This window comes from Acanthochromis polyacanthus, chromosome 15 (genome assembly GCF_021347895.1).
Source record: "Acanthochromis polyacanthus isolate Apoly-LR-REF ecotype Palm Island chromosome 15, KAUST_Apoly_ChrSc, whole genome shotgun sequence".
Lineage (NCBI taxonomy): Eukaryota > Metazoa > Chordata > Actinopteri > Pomacentridae > Acanthochromis > Acanthochromis polyacanthus.
In genome coordinates, this window is record NC_067127.1 from 1,917,442 (window position 1) to 1,941,144 (window position 23,703).

General features: G+C 39.7%; 2 protein-coding genes across 8 annotated transcripts; one reads left to right on the plus strand and one right to left on the minus strand.

Annotated features, from left to right (window-relative positions):
• Positions 1 to 680: 680 nt before the first annotated feature.
• On the minus strand, positions 681 to 17,229 carry LOC110954153 (uncharacterized). Of its 4 annotated transcripts, XM_022198508.2 has the most exons (8): positions 17,073 to 17,229; positions 15,292 to 15,437; positions 8,603 to 8,836; positions 4,857 to 5,051; positions 3,000 to 3,169; positions 2,771 to 2,920; positions 1,304 to 1,476; positions 681 to 1,232 (listed from the first exon to the last, which is right to left on the minus strand). In XM_022198508.2, exons 3-8 carry the CDS (start codon positions 8,786 to 8,788, stop codon positions 820 to 822), a joined length of 1,287 nt encoding a protein of 428 aa, XP_022054200.1. In that variant the 5' UTR covers positions 8,789 to 8,836; positions 15,292 to 15,437; positions 17,073 to 17,229; the 3' UTR covers positions 681 to 819. The 4 variants fall into 4 exon arrangements, with proteins under 4 accessions (XP_022054200.1, XP_022054201.1, XP_051815860.1 ...); XM_022198509.2 differs by lacking the exon at positions 15,292 to 15,437 and having other exon boundaries at positions 17,073 to 17,215; XM_051959900.1 differs by lacking the exons at positions 15,292 to 15,437; positions 17,073 to 17,229 and adding an exon at positions 9,038 to 10,220 and having other exon boundaries at positions 3,000 to 3,166.
• Positions 8,712 to 23,583, plus strand: thumpd2 (THUMP domain containing 2). 4 transcript variants are annotated; one of them, XM_051959898.1, is made up of 11 exons: positions 8,712 to 8,841; positions 16,964 to 17,102; positions 17,206 to 17,742; positions 17,866 to 18,002; positions 18,530 to 18,607; positions 18,788 to 18,840; positions 19,510 to 19,597; positions 19,974 to 20,045; positions 21,037 to 21,151; positions 22,278 to 22,419; positions 23,145 to 23,583. In XM_051959898.1, exons 1-11 carry the CDS (start codon positions 8,770 to 8,772, stop codon positions 23,428 to 23,430), a joined length of 1,719 nt encoding a protein of 572 aa, XP_051815858.1. In that variant the 5' UTR covers positions 8,712 to 8,769; the 3' UTR covers positions 23,431 to 23,583. The 4 variants fall into 4 exon arrangements, with proteins under 4 accessions (XP_051815858.1, XP_051815857.1, XP_051815856.1 ...); XM_051959897.1 differs by lacking the exon at positions 8,712 to 8,841 and adding an exon at positions 15,530 to 16,452 and having other exon boundaries at positions 17,206 to 17,739; XM_051959896.1 differs by lacking the exon at positions 8,712 to 8,841 and adding an exon at positions 15,533 to 16,452.
• Positions 23,584 to 23,703: the final 120 nt, after the last annotated feature.

The window sequence follows — 23,703 nt, forward strand, 5'->3', positions numbered from 1 at the left end:
AACTCTTGAAGGTTGCTGTTGTTTGCTCCCTAAGTGCCACATTTAAAATAGGGTCTAAAAACTCTTCATTGATAATTGTTAGCATCCTTTTTTGGATTTGAACAGTTGGGTTTGCAGAGGTGACTGCCTGATTATTGTTTGAAGCTACGGATAGACCACGAGTTACAGGAAGAACCTGAACTCTTTACCCCTAAAGTGAGGTGATCTGGTGGCTTCGTTGTGCCTCCTTTTGGGGCATTCTGCGGGCATTTGGTCCCTTTGAGGGAAAACTCACTGCAAAATCAATGCAGAGTTGTTGTGAATGATCTTATCTATACTATGAGGAAACGTTTCTCTGCTAATGGGAGTGTTCTCTTCCAGGATGACAGCGTTCCCACTTAGAGATCATGAAGGGTCACTGGATGAGCTGAGGACTATAAAAATGACGTGAATCATGCTGCGGCCTTCAAAGTAAAGTGTTAGATGATGTCACCATCATCAAAACACCAAATGAGCAAAGACCTGTTGGAAGTATTGGAGTCTTCCATCCTTTTACTAATGTGTCAGTAACCTACAGTCATGAAAAAGAAGCAGAAGACCTGAGTAAGACACGTTATAGTGGTTTTTCCTTCAATTTATCACCCATTGTGTGACTAAAAGTGGGTAGTCAAGTGCTACAGTCAACAGACAACCACAAACAGTTTGTTTTTCTCATGAACATTTAATGAAATTCATCATCTGCTTCAAAAGTTCACCTCAAACTGCAGAATTCTTTCATGTTTCTGAGTGTAGCTCTTCTTCAGTGGAGGACTGACCTCCTGTGATTCAGCTGCTGTGGTTTTATTCGCTGGTTGCACCGTCCTGACTGTGACCGAGGCTTTCTTCAGGCTGCGTCTCCACAATACTCAGTTTCAAACTTTCATCCCTTTGATTGCGTTCCTCTGTCTCCTCTCGTCTTCCTCTACTTTCCCCTCTTTGTTCTGCTTTTGTTCCTTCTGTCTGGTCTTTGAGATCTTCTCCTTCACTTTGTTCTGTCTCATTTCTCAGCTTCTTCTTGTTTGTGCATCTTAGCGTGTTCAGATTCTCGCTAGCTTTGGTGAAGTAGTTCTGCAGCTCCGCCACCGGTCCTTCATTGGAGAAGAGGCGGTCCAGGTAGGCCTGAGCGTACTGATCTGAGGTGATCAGGTCCATGTTCAGGGAGGAGGGCACGGTTTTAGAGGCGTCATCAGGCTCACAGACTCTCCTTCTTCTCCCTGTTAAATTCAGCTCAGTTCAGTTAAATAGAACTCAATGAAAGAAACAGTTTTATTCTAACAAACTCTACCTGTCTCTGTCTCCATGCTGGATAGAGGGATGGTCACACTCTGTCCTGTCTCTCTGTCCGTCACAGTGATTCCCGTCATGTTGCCGTCCTCTGAAACCTCTCCAGAGGCGTCACATCCTTCCAGAAGACCTCCTCGACATTTCACGACACTTATTGTATTCAACTTGTAGCGCCTAGAAAGACGAGAACAGAACTTTTCTATCGAGTAAAAACTTTCATTCTTGCAAAAAGTGACTCATTCTTGGACGTGCCACTTTCTGAAACACTTTTGCACTCAGCTTGTTTCATAAGAGTAGAAATGCATATTCATCTCCTCAGACAAAGCCACAGCGTTGCAAGGAAGCTGCCGGCTCTCACACTCATTCATGAAAACTCGCTTTGCATTTTAGCTTTCCACTTTCTTCCCGTTTCACTCCCATTTGTTCCTCACATATTTCTGATTGTGTAAGGACGGTATTTTTACTATCGGAGAGTTAAGGGCTCCACTTTTCTGACAGTCTGATGAGCTTTTTTGCGTCTCTGCTGTCATATTAGGAGCAGGCAGGTCCTGTGTGGGAATAGTTTCCACCGTCAGTGTTTTATTAGCTTCCACTGAAGAGCTGTGCGTTTTCTGTCTAATGTGGAGAGCTTGTGTTTGTTACATGCTTGTAGCTTTGAAGGTAAATTCATGTGCTGCTCAAACATTTATTACTCCGCCAAGGAACCCCACGGAGTTATGTGATGATCGTTTGTCCGTCTGTCTGTGCAACATTACTCGAAAACAGACCAACACATTTGGATGAAATTTTCAGGGAAGGTCAGAAATGACAAGGACCACCTCATTAGATTTTGTCAGTGATGCTGCTTATAGTCTGGATCTATGGATTTGTTAAGGATTTCCCATTGCGAGATATAGCGTCCGGCACGGCATCACCGTAACCATGACAACAAGTAAACGCTTTATTAGTTGCCTGCTGACGGTCACATGACTGTGATCCTACTACAAATCGACCACTGTCAGCTTATCAGAAATGATACAAGGAACAGCTGATTAAATTGTGAAGGTGTTTCCCCATTAATTAACGGTGGCCGCTACATATTTAGGTCACATGAGCCGGTATCCGTACAAATGTAGACATGCAGAACACGCGCCTGTCATCAGCACAACGTCAGGGAATGAACAGTCTTGGTGGAGTACTGCACTCTCTCAGTGCTTTTCTTGTTTAAAAAAATAATCCCAGGGGGCTCAGAGATGAACTTGTTTTCTCGCCTCAAATGAGAAAAATCCTGTCCAGCCCACACAGTCGTAAAACAGATATTATTTCTAACTTGCAGCCCGCTTTACTTCCCAGAGGGCATTTATGCATGAGATCTGTGGAGCCAGTAACCCATGAACATGTAAAGATATCACATGTGCATGTCGGCTGTGGAAAGCTGCTGCTGTGGAGGCACTGAACAACTTATCTCTGGTGTTTTACCAGCGTTTACCTGTAAGCAGGTAGAATCTGCGCCAGGTCTTCTTTGTATTGCTCCAGAGCTGCTCTGGCAGATAAAGGCTCTGCTTTCCCCTCAAGAACAGCCAGATGTACCAACATCTGGGTGTGAAATGCTGCTCCGCTGGCCCAGTGTCTCAGACATCTGGAGGTATAACAGCAAAATAACGTCACGGCACAGCGTCTTTTACTGCATTTAACACCGTCTCACTGCATCCTCTCACCTGGAGTCACAGTCTCCTCCCAGCAGACAGGTCTTCAGCTGGGTGAGGACGAGGCTGAGCTGGGCCTCCAGTCTGACAGAGTCCTGGATCAGCTTGTTTTTATCACTCAGGCTGATCCTGCAGCGCTTCAGATACTCCTCCATCACCTCCTGCAGCTCCCACACTCTCTGCTGCAGGTAGAAATCCAAACATGAGCAGTGTATCGCAGTGTTTTTGAAGCACTCTATGGATTTTTTTAAAGTAATCTAACCTTTATTTAATTGTCAGGATCATGAACACAACTGGCTAAAACATGTAGCTGCAAACAAAACTGCTGTATTTAACCCCGCTCTGCATGTAATATTTGACATTTTCTGATTATTTAGAACCTATTTAAGTTGAGCAACATAATGAAAAGTGGATTTTTTTAAAAAACACAAACAGGTGAGGACTTCATGGTTTTTGTTTGAGTTTTCTGTGTATTGTTTCAGGTTTTATTTCAACAGTAACCTGTCTTTTGTTGTCTTTTATTGTTGTGTGTTTTCCCACATTGTCTGTTTGCTGAATTCCTCGGACACCCTTTGTTAGAGATGTCTGCTGCCAGCTTTGTTCCTTTTGTTATTTTTTATTCCTTTAACCTGCATGTGTCTTTATTTCTGAATGCAGAACAACTTCATGAAACGTTGGCGGCCTGGAAGTGTGTTTAACGGAGAAGATGCATTAAACAGCATCTCACTCTCTGTGAACTGAGATCCACGGGAAAGACCTGAGCGGTCAGCTGACTGCTTTTAATCGACCTGTTATCTCGAAGTTAACCTGCTCCAGAGCCAAAACATCAGTGACCTGGAAGCTGTTGCAGAAATTTACGAGAGGTGTGAGAAGCAACTATTGTTAAATATTTAAAAAGATTTACATCATCACTGCAGGATTACAGTGACATATTGTACATGGAAACATCAGCTCTACATTAAGATAGATTACTGGTAATACTTCTAATACTTCTAATATAATTTTCTCCGGGTACTCCGGCTTCCTCCCACAGTCCAAAAACATGCTGAGGTTAATTGGTTACTCTAAATTGTCCGTAGGTGTGAATGTGAGTGTGATTGTGTGTCTGTATATGTAGCCCTGTGACAGACTGGTGACCTGTCCAGGGTGTCCCCTGCCTTCACCCGAGTCAGCTGGGATGGACTCCAGCACCCCCCATGACCCTAGTGAGGATAAAACGGTGTATAGAGGATGGATGGATGGATGTTTGCCTAATTTTCTTTAATACAACTGGTATGCTCTAAAGAATATTCTCATGTCCCTAAAATGTGCATTACTAAAGGTTTTCTTACTGTTTACCAAGGCTTTTAAAATGTTTTTATTAAATTTTGTCCTCATTGGAAGGGTTATACACACCGACAGAGGTGAATAATTTTGATTGCAACTACACTGTTGTTCAAAAGTTTGGGCTCATCCAGACAATTCCATGTTGTCCATAAAAACTCCCACTTTTATCCATGAGCTAACATAACTGCACAAGGGTTTTCTAACCATCAATGAGCCTTTCAGCACCATTAGCTAACACAATGTAGCATTAGAACACAGGAGTGATGGTTGCTGGAAATGTTCCTCTGTACCCCTATGGAGATATTCCATTAAACATTTCCAGCTAGAACAGTCATTTACCACATTAACTATGTCTACACTGGGTTTATCATTCATTTAATGTTATCTTCATTGAATAAAAAATTGCTTTTATTTCAAAAAATAAGGACATTTCTAAATGAGCCCAAACTTTTGAGTACATCAGTAAATATATACGGGAATATATTGAGTTGATATTTCACCAACCACTCGTGTCTCTTTCTTCATCCACCTATCAGGCCTCACCTGGCTCGACGATGACCCCGCTGACCTCCCCTTCACACCTGATGGCTGTTTGGATGATGTGTAGGCCATGTCCATCACCATGGTAACCACCAGCCCCACCAGGCCGGCCAGGCGAGGCTCGTCCGAGAAGGCCGACAGTCGGCCAATCAGGTCCCTCAGGTAGGTGGGCGCCCGGCTCCCGATGTCGCCCTGCAGCTGAGAGACGAGCAGAAAGTTCCACAGCGTGTTGAAACGTCCAGTCTGCTGTTCAAATTTTCTGTCTCAATAAGATACAAATGCTACAGAGGCAGATCGTCTGTTAGAGAACAGAGCGGCGTTCTGTCATCATCATCATACTGGTGCTCGACGGCCGCTGTATTGATCTGCAGCCTCGTTCCAAACCCCAACACGACTCCGTCTTTAATAGAAGTGGCGCTCAGTTTTGCTTTCTGAACTGTTTCAAGGTAAAAACCATCTTCCTCCACTTCCTGTTAATCTCCGTCTGCACTTCATGGCTGAATGGATTCAAAGCTGATCAGTGAGTGCTTCACCTGATTTCAGACGAAACACAAAATGGAACCTTCTGTAGCTCCTCACTGTTTTGCTCTATTGCTGCTAAATTCATTCATTCAACCCCTGATTTGTTCTTAAGCATGATTTATAGTGACTTTTTATTTGACTGATAAGTTTCCTTTTGTGAAAGAGGACATAAACAAGTGACTGTAGACTCCTGCAGACATTTTGTTACAGTTGGTATTGATATATTGCAACTATTTTCATATGTTTTGTTCCTATCCAACGAACCCTCATCTTGTCCTGTGGGTCAAAATTGATCCGTTTTAAGGTCTGAAAATGTGTGGAAAAAATATATTTCCACAGTGAAACTTCTGACTTCCACGTTTTCACCATTTTCAGGAAATCTTTGAACATTTTTTGGTGGAAAAAAGAAACATTATAAATGTTTAAGAACATTCACAAAAAAATCAATAATCAACAATATTTTTGTTGCCCGTAAATGAGGACAACAGGAGGGTTAATAGTGTCGTCTTTAATTGCCACCACATCAGTCCCACTGTTCTTCTAATAGCCATCAAGCTTTCTGTCTCTGCTGGGATTTAGTTCCACTCCTCCAGGTCTTTGAGGTTACAGGCTTTCTCTCCATCATTCACAGATTCTCACATGGATTCAGGTCTGAACTATTTTCTGTAAGCTACACACGTGGACAAAATTGTTGGTACCCCTCAGTTAAAGAAGGAAAAACCCACAATTCTCACTGAAATCACTTGAAACTCACAAAAGTAACAAAAAATAAAAATTTATTGAAAATTAAATAATCAAAATCAGCCATCACTTTTGAATTGTTGATTAACATAATTATTTAAAAAAACAAACTAATGAAATAGGGCTGGACAAAAATGATGGTACCCATAACTTAATATTTTGTTGCACAACCTTTTGAGGCAATCACTGCAATTAAACGATTTCTGTATTTGTCAATGAGCGTTCTGCAGCTGTCAACAGGTATTTTGGCCCACTCCTCATGAGCAAACAGCTCCAGTTGTCTCAGGTTTGATGGGTGTCTTCTCCAAATGGCATGTTTCAGCTCCTTCCACATATGTTCAATGGGATTCAGATCTGGGCTCATAGAAGGCCACTTTAGAATAGTCCAATGCTTTTCTCTCAGCCATTCTTGGGTGTTTTTGGCTGTGTGTTTTGGATCGTTGTCCTGTTGGAAGACCCATGACCTGTGACTGAGACCAAGCTTTCTGACACGAGGCAGCACATTTCTCTCCAGAATGCCTTGATAGTCTTCAGATTTCATCGTACCTTGCACACTTTCAAGACACCCTGTGCCAGATGCAGCAAAGCAGCCCCAAAACATTACTGAGCCTCCTCCATGTTTCACCGTAGGGACAGTGTTCTTTTCTTCGTATGCTTGGTTTTTGAGTCTATGAACATAGAGTTGATGTGCCTTACCAAAAAGCTCCAGTTTGGTCTCATCTGTCCAAAGGACATTCTCCCAGAAGCTTTGTGGCTTGTCAACATGCATTTTTGCAAATTCCAGTCTGGCTTTTTTATGAGTTTTTTTCAGCAGTGGTGTCCTCCTTGGTCATCTCCCATGAAGTCCACTTTGGCTCAAACAACGACGAATGGTGCGATCTGACACTGATGTACCTTGGCCTTGGAGTTCGCCTTTAATTTCTTTGGAGGTTGCTCTGGGCTCTTTGGATACAATTCCAACGATCCGTCTCTTCAATTTGTCATCAATTTTCCTCTTGCGGCCACGTCCAGGGAGGTTGGCTACTGTCCCGTGGGTCTTGAACTTCTGAATAATATGAGCCACTGTTGTCACAGGAACTTCAAGCTGTTTAGAGAAGGTCTTATAGCCTTTACCTTTAAGATGTTTGTCTATCATTTTTTTTCGGATGTCCTGGGACAATTCTCTCCTTCGCTTTCTGTTGTCCATGTTCAGTGTGGTACACACCTTTTCACCAAACAGCAGGGTGACTACTTGTCTCCCTTTAAATAGGCAGACTGACTGATTATGAGTTTGGAAACACCTGTGATGTCAATTAAATGACACACCTGAGTTAATCATGTCACTCTGGTCAAATAGTTTTCAATCTTTTATAGAGGTACCATCATTTTTGTCCAGGCCTGTTTCATTAGTTTGTTTTTTTAAATAATTATGTTAATCAACAATTCAAAAGTAATGGCTGTTTTTGATTATTCAATTTTCAATAAATTTTTATTTATTGTTACTTTTGTGAGTTTCAAGTGATTTCAGTGAGAATTGTGGGTTTTTCCTTCTTTAACTGAGGGGTACCAACAATTTTGTCCACGTGTGTATTTCTTGACTATTTTTGTCTGTTAGTTTCAGATTTTAGACTTGTTAGAGGCTCCAAGGTTTTCAGCAGACTGTCCGATCGTTTCCTCCACAGCCTCAATGTTGTTCTCTTTTCTTGTTATTCTTTTAAACTTCGGTAAGGTTTCCTCAAAATCGCCTCCAAAGCATCACTTTCCCAAAAAGCTTGATCGTGTTGACGGTGTTCTTGGTGTTGAAAGCTTCTCCGTCCTTTGCTATGCTCTGGTCTTTGTCCAGATGACACAGATGATTGTGTGTCTGTCTTGAAGAAATGGAGTCCTTGTCTTTGTCTGTGTCCATGGAGACCAGCCTTTATCAGCGTCTGCTTTGAGATATTGGTATAAAAGCTGCTTAGATTCTACCAGGACGGTCTTGGTAGTGATCCCTGGACTCTTCTTGGTCTCTTCCACCACCATTCCTGGCAGCACATGGGCCACCTATGGCTTCCTTTGTAAGGTTTTTCCAGTGTACTTTCTTATTCTGCTCTGCACTTGGATATGACTTTTTACAAACTTTCCATATCTTGTAGGCAGCCACGATATGCATGTACCCTAATGGAAAGCTCAGTATTTTCATTTTATATTTGGCTTGAAATCAACAGTAAGTGACTAGAGAACTACTGGCCCAGCTGGTTTTAGTTTATAGTTTATTAGAACACACTGGACCATGGTAGAAATTGCTGAAAGCTGCATTTTCTCCAAAATTAGCAACAGTTTCAAGGAATGCGGCCAACTTTGGAGACGGCATTTTTAGTAAAATGGTAGAAATAGTTCAGGTTCATCATAAAAATCTCGAACATTACATCTTTTGTACCATTTTCCTCCAAAAGAAACCAATCGATTGAATGAAAATTCACTATACATACAAATTTGGATAGAATTTGGGGCTTGCTGTTGCTAACCTGCTTCAGTTGTTCCTGGAGGGAAGCCTGGGTGGCAAAACCCTCATCATGATTGACTAGAAGAACGGGATGGACGACTCCAAGGTCGGGTACGGCGCCGCCTTCCAGCATGGCGTCGTATAGGACCGAACCAATCGCATCCTTCGCTTGAGAAAGTTCTTCCTCTGATGAGAATAGTTGGCCCATGTCGAGTTCTACAATCAACTGGAGACCGATCCAGATTTATGGCAGCATCTGAGGTAAAGGCAGAAATGTAGAAAAGCATTAAAAGATTTGTTTGTTTTCTGACAGAATTATAATGACATGAAGGGTTTAACACCGTCCAGTGGTAGCTATTTATATTTTCGTCATGCCATGTATGATGACAATAAACCTTAATTATGGACATCTGTACAGTCTGCACAACCTAAAATACATCCGGTGCCTCAAAAATACCTCAGGAACAGCACCCTGATGTTTCACACTAACAGTCCCATCAGTGCAGTGACTTGTGTTTGGGACAACTGGCCTCTTGTATCTTCACTTCCTGTCTTCCTGCTCTGTCTCCGCCTGCTGCAGTCAACACATTCACCAAGACAACACCATAGAGAACATAATCCAGCAGTAAACCTACAGCTCCCTCTAGCTGTGGAGATACAGGAGTGCAGTCAGTACCCCGGTCTGTTGGCCTCACTGATCTCTATCTGTCAGCTGCTGGAGCATGAAAACTAAAGGCCTCTGAGATTAGCTGTTTTGCAGTCGTTCTTGTAGCGTTATCTGAAAATAAATGCATTATAGTGAAATGAAACTAATCCTTCCTGTGTTGAGGGATTCAGTGGAACAAGCCAGAGGTCCTTGGGAGTGAAAGTAATAGCTGCAAACTCTTAACGGCTGTGTTAAACATTGAAAAATAGGCCAAGGGCTTCCAGCTCTTTTATTTAGCTAAATGGAACAGTGGCCTTGGTGGTGGTGTGATGTTGACTTTTTTTACTCGATCAAATATGGGGCGAGGGGATTTGGGATTTTATGTAGCGTGAGCGATGTTCTTTGTTAACTGGGACAAGGGCTTGTGCACATTGTCACGTCACAGTTTTGTGTATATGACAGCTAAATGGTCTTTAGATCACGTTAACATCTTCATCATTCAGGTGATTTAAGGTTTTGCGTGTTGCATCGTATGCCACATGTGGCGGCCGCACCTGTCAGACACGATCGGGTTTTTGTCATTTAGCGGCACAGAGCAGCAGATGGTGGAAGGACTTAAAGGTCAAATCAGAAAAAGAGAAAACGATGAGAGGCAGTGGTGGTTTTCATAGAAAATGTCATTTAAATTCAAAACTAATAACACTACAGGTGAATGATGTAGTCAGAAAGTGCAACACACTTTACATGTTTTCATCTTCAGTCATCAGAAAGTTGATTATTCTAGTGTATGTTTTATCGTAACTGATGTGAAAGTGGTTTCCATTAGCAGACACACAGGGGGAAAATATGACCAACATTTTGCTTCTTGAAGTTACCAATTACTGTACAGATGTTTATATGTACAGAACATGCAAGAACAGTCACTTGTTGTCACAAAAAAGAGTTATTGTGAAATAATTAAATGGACTGAATTATTAAGCATATTTACATTATATATTTATACACTGTTGAAAATAATCAGTTAAAATGGTTAAAACAAATATGTTTGTAAAAAATAGAAAATTGCAACTTTTTAAAAAAAAAATGTTGAAACTAGTAAAATCACAGCAGATTTTTAGTAGAATAATGTAATTTGACACACAGTTAAAAAAAATCTGTATTTGTAAAAATAAACCTTTTTTAAGTTGACATTATTTACAGTTTTGCCCTGATTTCTTAAATCGTCGTCTAAATTCATCTTTATGCATTTTCAGTGACTGTCTAGTTAGTATTAGTTGACTGTAAAAGAATTGGAAACTGTACAGTAAGACTTGTATGTTTGACTGATCTGAACCAAATAAAACAAAAAAAAATCAGATCAAATGCTGTTTAACCCTGTAAGACCTAAATGTAGAAAAAATGCAAAGAAATAAAATAAAACAAAAAGATACATGAAAACGAAATATATAACCCAAACATAGAAAAAAATGAGCAAAACCAACAAGTAAAACAAAAGAAATTAATAACTATACATAAATATAGAAACCCAAAAATGCCCCTCTCAAAACAAGAAAGAAAGAAATTATTTCAAGGAACTTTTACCTTGAAATAAGTGAAAAATCTGCCAATAGAACAAGTGAAAAATGGCTTGGTAAGATTTCTTGAAGTAAGATCTGATCTTGAGATCTTAAAATTAGCTGGGAAAACTTATTTTGAGCTCTATTTTTTATCAGGATTGTCAAGCTTAGGTGTCTTATCCCTCCAGTTGTCCTCATTTACGGCACCAAAAAATATTGTTTCCTTGTCTGAAAAAAAAAATTCCCCAAATTCATAAAAAAAATTGCAAAATCTTCAGTAAGAAATTTCCCCTAAAAAATTTTTTTTAAATCCCCCAATTTTACAAGAAATAAAAAATATAAAATATAAAAATTGTAAATATTTCCCAAAAAATGAATAAAAATCTTCCAAAAAAATCCTAAAAAAACATATAAAGTGATTACATATATATCAGTAAAACATCTGATATTTTCTTTAAGAACATTCAGAAAAAAATCAACCAAAATCCAGCGAAATTCGCTGGATTTTGGTTGATTTTTTTCCTGAATGTATTTTAAAAAACATTTTTTTTAAATATTCATTTATTTATACCAAAAAAATGTTCAAAAATTTTAAATAATGTGGAAGTCTTCACTGTAAAAATATTTTCCCCCACATTTTAAAACTTTAAAATGGGTCAACTTGACCAGCAGAACGACAGGAGGGTTAAAACGAGATAATTTCAAGATTGTTTGACTTAACGAGATATTTAAGATGCGTTGTCATAAAACAAGTCCCTCCATCTGCTGGAATGTCACCTGTTCAGTGAATTTATCTTTAATCAAGTGGGATGAGACATTTTGACTAAAAATATGACAAACAGGCTTGGTGAGATTTAGAATTCTTGCCGTGTATACCAAGGTGCCACAGTAAATTCGACGATGACATTTAATCCAGCAGACATGAAACAGAGCATGAATATTTTCCCCTTTTCCTTCTCTTCCCGTTTCCTCCCTCCAGTCTGCTCTCCATCCTCCTGTTCCTCCTGGTAGTGTTGATTCTGATGGCTTCTGTCAGTTTCTTGCAGTGTTTACCGGCTGCTGGAAGTGTTTTCCTCTTTCTGTATGTTCACACTCCTCTGAGAGCAGAGAAATGTATTTAAATGTGCTCACATCACGAATACAGCAGCGCTTGGAAGCACGTAACAATGCACACATGACTAAGCGGTGAAAATTTAGAGCTCTCTTTAGCTCTGTTTTTTAAGGGTCTCCTTGTAAAGGTCTCATTTCCATCTGAGAGTGAAGCGAAGATGAAAAGAAAGTCCAGGAGGGGTCAGGAAATGCAGCAGAGAGGGGAAGGACGAGAAGAAGAGGATAGAAAGGCAAAGCTAAATGAACAAATGAGAAAGTAAAGGTGATTATTATTGAAGAAAGGAGTTGGAGGAAGGCAGCAGATGGACTCAACACACAAACACTCACCCATTATGCGGCCTTTTAAATGACAGCCCTCTTGAAACCTCGCTGAATATTAATCACGACGCGCTGAATGTGTTATTTTATGAGATAATGACACTTGAAAGTCCAATTTAATTTTCAGTTAGACAGAAGATGATTCCAGGAGTGGGCCTGTGACATTTGCATCTGTGTGAGGAAGTGTCTGTATTCACTGTGTGTGCATGTAGATGAGTGGTGGAGAAGCTTCTGTTGGTGTTTTTATGCGAGTGTCAGAAATCCAATAACAATTTACCCTGTTCTGCTGTTTAGATTAGGATCTGCTGCTATGATTTTAAGTATAAATGGGACATTGCACTGGATATGTGATCTATGCATAGACTTTATGTAAAAGATGCCAGAAAAGAGAAGTAATTGTGGAAGTGCATTAAATCAGCATTCTTTCTAATAGCCAGCAGGGGGCGACTCCTCTGGTTGTCAAAATGAAGTCCAATTGTATAAAAGTCTCTAATTCTCACTCGATTAGTTACCTCAGTGAAGACTTTCCTATCAGTTTGTGGTTTCAGTTGCTAGTTTCAAGTTTCCTTTAATACATCATGTCGTCCATTTAGTAAACTATGGTCTCATTTACAGGAAAAATTAACAATAAAAGAATATATTTTTACTTTGGGATTGACAAGATGCTATCGTATTGCCATGTGGTGTGTCCTCAAGTTTATTGTTTATTATTGTTTATTAGGATCCCCATTAGCTCCCACAAGTGGTTGCTAGTCTTCCTGGGGTCCACACATAAAAATAAAAATGTTCCAAACATTAAAACATACATAATACATTACAATAATATCCTATTGAAAACAAAAAAATAAAATAAAACAAATCTGACAGAGTATGCTATAAAACACAACATCTAGCAATTATTGCTGGAAAAGGAGTTGCGTAATCTTCCTTTTATACAGTAATTTGTTCTTAATGTCTCTGATGTTCAAAGGAAGTGAGTTCCAGGCCTTTGCTCTTCTATAGGCGATAGTTCTGAACCCAGGGACATCCAGATCTCTTGATGTCACTTGGCGAGTCATGTAGCTGTGACAAAAAGTTCTCAGAGCCACTATAAGTTGTCATGTCTGGTTTCTAAAGACCAAAATGGTGAGAATCAAATGTCTCAAGGCTTCAAAACTGTTCCTGATCTGGACAAACACAGAGTGTATAACGACACTAACACCAATGTTCAAACAGATGTAAATGCCAACACTTGGAGGGTAAATATGTACCAACCTTTTATTCTTTTCAGTAGCTGTCACGTATTTTCTGGCATCACCAAGCTAACTTATTTTGGTAAAGATGTCCTCCCCTCTCTCGGTCTCTCCAAAGAACCAGTATCGTCTCTTGGCCGTTTCCACAGACAGAGCTGCCCAGTTGTCATGGAGACTTTTTAAATTTAATTTGAGGCAACCTGAGTTTCACATTTTGGGTAACAGATAATTGCAGGGAGAAAATCAGGCTCTTGGTCTCCATTTAACCCAACCTTAGTGTTTTAAAACAAAAAATTGTCAGGGACATTTATTAGATAAAAGATGAGAAGCGGAGACTCTGAGCTGCAGCAAATTAAATCATTTCTGGCTGCAGAGTTGCCCTGACTCACAGAAATGTCTCCAATAACACTAATCAACAGCAAAATTTAACTCCTTCTGGTCAAGTTAAGGTCATGTTTGTGTTGAAGAGTCAGCCTTGGTACTTTTGTCCTCCATTATTTGCAGTTTTAGCTGCTTTGGTTGTTGTCAGATCTCATTAGAGCCCTCTATGCTCTGCATCCAAGGCTGCACTAATTAGTTCAGCATGATGAAGTCAGAACACAAAGCCGCTGTTTTCTTTGCCCCAGTACATTAATCCATCCTTTCCCTCCATTTCTCCCTCCCCTTTTTATCATTTCTTCTCTTTCATCCTCCATTTTACGACCTGTCTTCTTTATCTGCCTCTCTTTCCGCCTGCATCCTCCCTCCCTCCCATCATTTATGGAGTGTGGAGGAGAATAAAAACAAGTTTAATGTACAGTAATACATCATCCCGTGACTGCTTTGCCAGGCAGCATCCATTTTGCGAAGCTGTTGTGTTCACTTAGCAGCGGCGCGGCTAATTATTGCAAATGACAGCTGTTGAAAAGAGTATTAATGTCTCCTTTCTACATGGATACGTCCAGCAGTGTGGCGCTGATTAAAGTAGTCACAGGCCAAACTTCAGAAAAGAAAATGAGAGAGATGCGGGAAAAAGGAGAGCCTGAAATGTGTCTTGTTAGGTAAAAGCCCCATAAATCCAACTTTAACTTTAATTAAAGCTGTCACCGGCTAAAGGTACTCTAATCATTATCCATCTTGGCGCCCAATAAAGTTTACATCTGAAGCACTTTCATGTACGAGGGTCTCTGAATGTGGGGTGCTGGATGCAGAAAGATTATGAAGCATTAACAGAAAAAAGAAGAAATGCTCACTTCAGGTTGTTTTTCTAGAAGATAGTTTGTGCTAAATGAACAATTAGATGCAACTGTTAACTGAATTCTACATAGAAATGAGGATTTTAATGAACACGCATGAAATAAACACTATTATCTCTGGAAATTAAATGTTTACGCCCGAAATCGTTGTATAAAATGTGTGATTTGATATGGAGAAAGTGAAAAAACAACAAAGAGGTGATGATAAATTCATCTGGCCAACCTCAAAGAAGCCTTAGTCCATCAATCTACATCAGTGTTTCCACCCATGCTGGCTCCAATATAAACATATTTACTTATCGTGAGCCTCCACATTGTTAAGAGGATGCACTACACGGTGGCAGGTCACAGCGGCCTGTCAGCAGCTGAGGCGTTTACAGCACAACAAGCAGAGCAGTGTTCATCGAATAAAGTAAAGGGATTAAATATGTTTGGGGGTCATTAAAATGTCAGAGAGAAGAGAGGGAGATTAAAAAGACAGAGTGTGACCGGCCGGGAGGAGAGACGCAGATAAGAAAAGGGAATTAGAGCGAGTGTCAAAGCATATTTTGAAGGAGTATCTCCCTGTCTCCGGTAGATATGGGAAAAAGAGACAATTGCATGAAATTGCTTACCTCTGCTGAGAGTTTTTTCCTCTCAGCTTTGGAGGAACACCTGCTCAGAGCTGCCTCCAGGTAAAGAACTGCAGCAGAGATGGATGTTTCTGTCCACAGAGTCGGAAAACACCGAGTACACCTGGGTCTGAGCTTTACTGGAGAAACTTTAAATAATTTATGACAAAAAAAAGAGGGAAAAAGCTACATTATCTGTAAGAATTACCAAGATGGATGGATGGATAGATGTCTAGATAGATGTCTAGATAGATAGATAGATAGATAGATAGATAGATAGATAGATAGATAGATAGATAGGAAACAAAAAAATCCACTTGTTTCCTGTGTCTGGTTTCCAAATGGATAATGAAAAAAATGAAATTGACAAAAACAAAAAACTAACTAACATAATAAAAGAAAAACCAACAAGCATTAATTAAAAATATAATTAAAAAGAGCCATAGATAATAAGGGGAGTAATCATCTGGCTGTGGGAGACTAGTCTCTAAATAAATAAATGAATGAATAAATAAATTGTCATATATATTGTCCTCATATAGATTTTTTTAAGTTTTATGTATTTTTTCTCGTTTTCATTATGATAAATATATAACCTAACTTTCTATACATTATTATATATTGACACCCAGACCCACTTGCGTTTTTGCAGTTTAAAGTGTTTGTAATTATTGATAATTAAATGACTTTCCTTCACCCCCCCACCCCCCATGAAAATTTATCTCAAAGTGACGTCTTGTTGTTTCAGACTTTGCGCTTTTAAATTACATTAACATGTAATTATTATAATGGAAAAAAATCGATCTGAGCGAGTCGGAGCCCTGATAACACATTACATCCACACGGTGATAAATGTTTGGAATCATGTGCAGCTTGTTGTGTTCGTGGTGTTTTTTTCTCGCGGTGTTACAGAGACACCTGCTGGACGAGATTTCCATTTCCGGTGTAAACAAACCAGCCTATATGGCGGCGCCTACGATCGAAAGAAGACATGACAAAGTTCTGCTAGCTGTAATGATACTTTGTAGTCGTTAAACACATTTTTATAACATAATGGCTGAACCGAGAAGTGAGGAAGACTTAATTCGTTACTTCTGCACCGCCGGTAACGGAATGGAGCCGTTTTTAATGGAGGAGGTGAAGAAGAAGTTAGCAGCTGAAGATGTGAGTGTTAGCCGCGAGCTGCATGTTAGCAGGATACAAACCAACAGTCACAGCTGCTCTTCACAACCACAGTTGTACTTATTTATTACTAATTTTCCATCTCGAGTCCCATTGGCAGATCAAATATAGAGAAATTACAGATCAGAACCATAGCTGAACAAAGACATACAAAAAGGAAAGACGAGCAACAAGGGATAACGCGTACTGCACAGAGCAGACAAAATCAGTAATTAACATTACACATTATTATATTGCATATATATCTTTGTTGCTATTGCACATGATAACACTGCACATTTCTCTTAATCACTATTATATCCCATTATCACGATCACTCATGAGCCTTTGCCACTATTACACGACTGTATTGTACTAAACCCACATCTACACATTTAAAACTAATTACACAGGGTCCTCCAGACCAACCCCCATCAACGGGAAAACAAATTTACAGTGTTATGATTCCAGGTCTGATTTTCCAATAGCCGTAAATGTGCATTTTTGTCTCCAGGTGTGTCAGCTGCCTGGTAAAGTGTTATTCAGCTCCTCTGCAGGGATCGACAAAATCAGTGACCTGAAGGCTGCGGAGAGACTCTTCCTTCTGTTAAAACAAGACTCACCTTTACGGATATCTGCACACACCAGCTCAGGTAGCGGACGTTGTATTCCAGTCTGTGTCCTGGACTAAAACACCCACGGCATGTATTGTTTGATTACACCTTCTACACTGACTTCTGTATCGTGTTTTAACAGCAAAGGCAGCCTCAGTGCTGCAGTACAGACTGCTGGGAGACAAGAATCAGTGGACCGGTGCTGTAATGACATGGAGCCGCCTGCAGGGGGAGCTGGCAGGCAGCAGAACTACTGCTAGAACACCAAGCTCTGCACTGGGACTGATGATAAAAATAGAGGAGGGGAGAGGGAGTAGGGGGAAGGAGGAAGAAGAGGGGAGCTGTCTGGTAGAGTCTAGAAAAAGTCCAGAAGAGCAGAGAGAGGAAGAGAATGGGAACGAGAGGCTGAAAAGTGGTGAACAAAATGGAACACGGACACTGGAAAAGAAGAGAAAAAGGAATCATGAGGAAGAAGAAGAGGAGGCAGAGAGGAAGAATGTGGAGAAAGGGAAGTCAGCTGAGAGAGGGAGGAGGAGAGAGGAAGAAGCAGAAACAGGGATGGATGTGGAGTTTAACAGTTACCATGGAACAGACGTCAACCAGAGCACAACAGACCTGGAGAACAACGTGGAAAGTAGCAGCAGGACGATGGATTTTACAGAAAGGCTGCAAAATGGTAGTAAGTTATATAGTTTTTACACTTTTTCATTGTAATTTGTACACTAGCAGCCTCTAAGATCAACATTTCTTAGTGCATGTCTTTACTTTCCTTCTGTCTTGTGATGTTTTTCTTCATTTAAAGTGAATACCTGTGGAGATAAAGATCAGACACCGCTGATAGTCGGCAAGAGCAAACCAGAGCTGTCCTCTAGCATCCCGGTTTCTTTCAGGATCAGCTGCAAATGTACCGGATCTCTGTCCCGGTGCTTCAGTGCACAGGTAGTGAACATTACAGGTGACACAGCAGAGTAAAGTCTGTGTGTTATTTCAGGATGTTTTATTAGTTACAAAGAAATACAGTTTGATCTTTGCGGAAGGATAGAAAATCTTATTGTGAGACATTTTGTCTTTAGCAGTCTGAAAAAGGCACGTATACTATATAGCATGCAACTTAATTTAAACAGAAATAAAGTGATTTATGTCCACAAATCAGTTGCTGTTAATCACATACACACTAAAAAGTCTTAGCAGTGAAGGTGTTCATCTATGTCTCGATCTCATGACATATTTTTGATTTTTACTGGACTGAACAGCAAACACACATCCATATTAACCCTGTAAGACCCAAATATAGATTAAAAAATGCAACAACAAAAAAAGAAATAAGCAGATAGATAGATTTAAAAACAACTGCTGTTGTGTTTCTGCAACAGTGGGTTTTACAGGGTTAAATGGAGATGTCATTAATCAAGTAGGGACACGTATAATGTCGGTAAGAATACTGTTTGCATATTATTTTTATACAGGAGGTGAGCTCTGTGATGGGAGCAGGTCTGAGCAGGCTGCTGGGCTGGAAGGTCGACCTGAAGAATCCGCAGCTGGAGGTAAAGATTTTTGTTGACATCTTCCTGACCGTATTGATTATCGGATAATTAACTGAATGTCCTGACAGGTATGAACGAGGAGATAAATGCTGCCTTTGTGGACGATATCGGTGGCAGGAAATCTCTGCTTCCTCCTCTTTCTTTTCATCAGTAATGTCATTAGGTTGTCTTTTTCTGCAGATAAACGTCTACTTGGGTGACGACCTCTGCCTGCTGGGGATTCCATTGACCAGGTTATTGACAGAAACATTAGACACACGTTATTAATGACTGTTTGAGAGTCCATCACAGAAGCATTTTTCAAAAACAGAAAATCTGTGATACACTGGGCTGCAGCTAGTGATTCGTTTCATTGTTTATTAATCTGCTGATTATTTTCTGGATTAATGAATTAGTTGTTTGGTCTGCTAATTATAGAAAAAGGTGAGAAATGCTGATTAGTAATTAATGATGATACTTAAATAATGCTTTTCAATCCCAAGATAACAGCCTTAACGGTTTTATTGACAGCCCAAAGACATTTGTCATCATCTCATCAATTTTAACTTTTTTAATTTAAAAAAATGCTCAGAGTACTCAACTGTTAAGACAGTTGTATTTTAGTTTAATAGTTGAGAACTAATTGGAGCTCTACATGAAATGCTGCTATGCTTGATGCCTTTAAACAGGCTTTCTCTGCTAAAAGTTTAGATTTTAGACACTTCTCACTGCTTTATGTCATTATCAAGAGTCAGTCACAACAGAAAGTTTTGATTTATGTGCCCCAAATAATGCCAAAAAACTGCTGAATAATAAATTCTGAGAAATGCATTGATTTAGATGTGGTGCTCGGTTATAGATCTGTTTTATTTCATTAATTTGATCATCCTAAATGTGTTACAGGTCCTTCTTCTTTCCCTCAGGTCACCTCTGGCTAAGAGGAGCTACATTAAAACCACAGGACTGAGGTCTACAGTAGCCTGGGCCATGACCTGTCTGGCTCACATACAGGTTTGAACACACAGCTGGACGGCTGCCACGTTATTCTTTGTTTATGTTTTGTGCATTTATGACTTCTCAGAACTACGAGGAAACTTCTTTGTTCTGCTTTTGTTCATGTATGCAAATCAGAAGGCGTTATCACAGAATGAAAACACAGCTCTCCCTTTGGTTTTTGTTGCAGAAAGGTCTTAGTTTTGTTTGTTTTAGATTTAAATGTGACCGCTCGGCTGCTACGCTAACGCTATTAGCATGTTATTTACTGTGTGTTAGCATTGAGCTCTATGGAAGGCTATTAGCATGCTAACTGGTCAGGCTGTGATGTAATCAGACACAGCCATGCTACATGCGGTCGATCATGTCCTGTATGTTGTCGTGTGTTTCCCAGCCAGGCTCCCGTGTGATCGACCCCATGTGTGGAGCAGGAACCATTTTAATAGAAGCAGCACAAGAACACGAGGTCAGGACGGAAATCAATGCAGCGCTCATGTTTATCTGTGAAGAAATATCTGGAAAATGATCTGTTTAGGTATTAGAAAGCTTTAAACGTTTGATCAATGGTTCAATCCTGATACACATGACGAGTAACTGCTGCTGTTTTTTCACATATATTTATTGTTATACAAATAATATAATTTAGATATTCAATAATACACCGTAGTTTATTCACATTTTATATGATTTCATTAGTGTTTTAATTTATTACTTTTCATTTAATACATCAATCATCTATCTATCTATCCTTGGTTTTTCTTACAGATTATATTGATTTTTTTCCTTTTTTGACTCATAAACTAAAGCTTCTCCCATAATACACAGACCAAACTCACATTATAACCAAGGCTAAATTAGTTTGTTAATACAACTGATTACTGTAATTTCCAAAAGAAACCTGTCCGATTTTGGACTATTTCTGCACAGAAACACCAAAGTCATAAACTTATCACCCTGTTCATCTCACTGAACCACATTTATTCTCCTTTAAACGCACCAAATAATGAGGAAAAACTGTACCTATCTCTATCTCAGGCCTTATAAATGTTGTATTAATGCTTTGAAATTTAAAATGCAGCAGGATCTACTTCCTGAAATGACAACAGACTGAAAATCTGCAAAGTTTCACTTCGAAATATACACATGCATCAAGGGGAAAACTTCTATTTTAAGGCAGAATTGACCAAAAACTGAGCAAGAAACTAAACTGCACTGAAAAATGGGCCAATCAGGTGTGAGGGTTTTGAATCTTACTTCCTCTTCTGCTGTTTCTTATATTTAAAAAGCTGAATTCTGAGGTTGTAGTTTCACGAATAAAGCAGGTGAGACTCAAAGTTGACTCTCCTCATCTCCATTTCCTTCTGCCATTACATTTTCACCCCAAAGCAAATCAAAGCATCTGCAGCAACAGACACTGCTGTTCTGAACTCATCCGATCCTGTCACTGGGTTCTTCAGGCTGCCTGTTTCCTGGGTTTGGACATCGATGACGGACAGCTGCAGAAAGCCAGTGAGAACACGGCGTTTGCAGAGCTGGGACACAGGATACACCTGCTGAAAGCTTCATCTCTGGGTAGGAAACCTGCTCAGAATGACCTCTGGAGCAAATCATTTCACTGCCCTGGAGCAGTCGTTGGCACTGAGCTGATTTTTAAATCCAGAAAGACCCACGTTAGTGCCGCTTTACGAACTATGATAAATGCGGCGGATCGTACAGAAATTATATATTAAAAGGTCAAACGGTCAAAGCCAGTATTTTTCAGTAGAAACCAAAGATTTTATTGTGTCCCTGAATTCAAGATGAGTTAGTCAAATACATTTAAAGTAGTAGGATGCCCAGATATTACCCAGAAAGTCACATTTCTATCATCAACACATCACCACATCTTCACGAGTTGTTAAACCTGCAGCTAGTGTCGGTGTGTAGCTGTTCGTACACAGTTGTTCTGAAAGTGACCTGATTTATGTATCTGGCCTGAAGTTAGGGATGGAAAATGCATCATCAGTGGTATCAGCAGGTCGAGGTTTACAAATGAAAACTCTACATTAGCCCAGAAAGAACACGGACAGGCAGGATGAAAGTTCACAGGTCTGTTTGAAAATAGTGCTTAAAATGTGTACGGTATGTTGTACATGTAAGATGAAGTATCTGAAATTCGTTGTATGTTTTGTGTGAACCTGACAGCAGGAGAGCACAGTGAGAGCTGGCGTAGTAATGTGCAGATTCCACTGCAAGAGAGACTCAGTATTGTCTTCAATTAGGTGAAAAATCTGCACATTGATCTGCATCTGCATTGACCTACAGGCAAAATGAGGTGGAAAACATCTGCATGTTGGACGCTGGAAAAAATCCAGCATCATGCATCAGAAAATCTTTTCTTTGCACAAGGAAAATGTCAGCCTTTTGGAAAACTGTCAAACATAAATGTAGGTTAAATTAAAAGACACAACGGTGGCTTTAAAGCTTAATGAGCAGCTTAAATTTATATCATTGCTGCAAATTAAGTCATCGATATTTTAGAAGAACTGGTTAATGAATCTTTTACTTAATCCAGAGTAAAGCTTTTAAATGTTAAACTCTTCCACTGTGGATCTGATTGTGCGTTTTTTGGATGTGATCACTGAGTGGGAGGTGAGTGTGGATCCTGCTGTCATGGATTAAATTACCTCTCATCTTGTTTGTCCTCCTCTGTGTGCAGCGCTGCCTCTGACCAGCTCCAGTGTCGACGCTGTGATCTGCGACCTGCCGTTTGGCAGGAAGTTTGGCACCAAAACAGACATGGCTGCCAACCTGCCACTCATCCTGGCTGAGATGGAGAGGTCTGTTCTGTTAATAAAAATGTATGTCAGATATATCCCCTGGACTTCAAAGCTCCCTCAATTATAGACTGACCCGGACAGTTGGCTTCGATCTTTTCTCATCGTTTTGGATCACTTTTGTGTCTTTGGAATAATTTTTTGAGTCATTTAGGACAAATTTCATGTAATTCTGGACTAATTTTCTGTAATTAAGGATCATTTTTGAGTCATTTTGGACAGTTTTCTTTCATTTTCAACAAATTTTATGTCAGCTTCATTCTTTTCTCTTCATTTTGGATAATTTTTATATCTTTGGGATAATTTTTGACTCATTTAGGACAGATTTCATGTAATTCTGGACTAATTTTCTGTAATTATGGATCATTTTTAAGCCATTCTGGATGGGTCAGTATATAATTGTGAGACTTTCTGTGTCATAGTTGACATTTTAGTGATATCCAGTCATTTTTTATTTATTAATAAATGATTGTTTCCATAATAAATAATTATAGAATTTGTAAAGACATGATCATAATGAACATAAAAACATTATTATTTTTTTTACTTTAAATAAAAATGTATGCAGATATATCCCATGGACTTCAAAGGTCCCTCAATTACTGTATCCAAAGTGGTTTAAATCAATCCACTGGACTTTAATAAAGCTCCTTGAAGACATTTCACCTCTCATCCAGGAGGCTTCTTCAGTTACTGTACATATCGACGTTTTTAACTTCACTTAATTCAGTGAATGATTGTGTGTTTAGAGTCCTCTGTGTCGGTGGAACCCTGGTTCTCCTCCTGAGTCCTCAGTTGTCTTTTCTACTGAAAAAAGTTCTAACCGGACCATCGTCTCATCAGGAAGCAAAACCTCCACCTGGGACAGAAAACAGCCCGTCTCCTTCTGTTTGTGCCACGAAGCAGCAGGCCAAAGCTTCACCTCAGCTCAGTCTGCTGCCTCGTTTGTCCTCACTGAGGCATGAAGCAACTTTCAGAGTCAGTTTAGGAGCGATAGATGGACTCATCCATAAATACGTCAAAACAGAGTGTTAATCAGTGATTGTAGAAGCTGCATTTCACAGTCATTTCTGTTTGTTATTATGGAAAATGACTGGTTATGTTGAAAAGACGCTTTTTTCTATGACTGCTCTGTAACATGTTTAGGTTTTCTGCAGATTATCTAAATAAAAGTATATTTTCAATGAACTGTGAATGTTAAATTGTCTGCTTTGGAAATGTGGGATGAATTTTTAGCATTCCAGTGTTCTGTGCTCTTCAAACAGTGTTCCAGTGTGTTGGTTAAAGATCAACTCCTGGAGGAGGTCT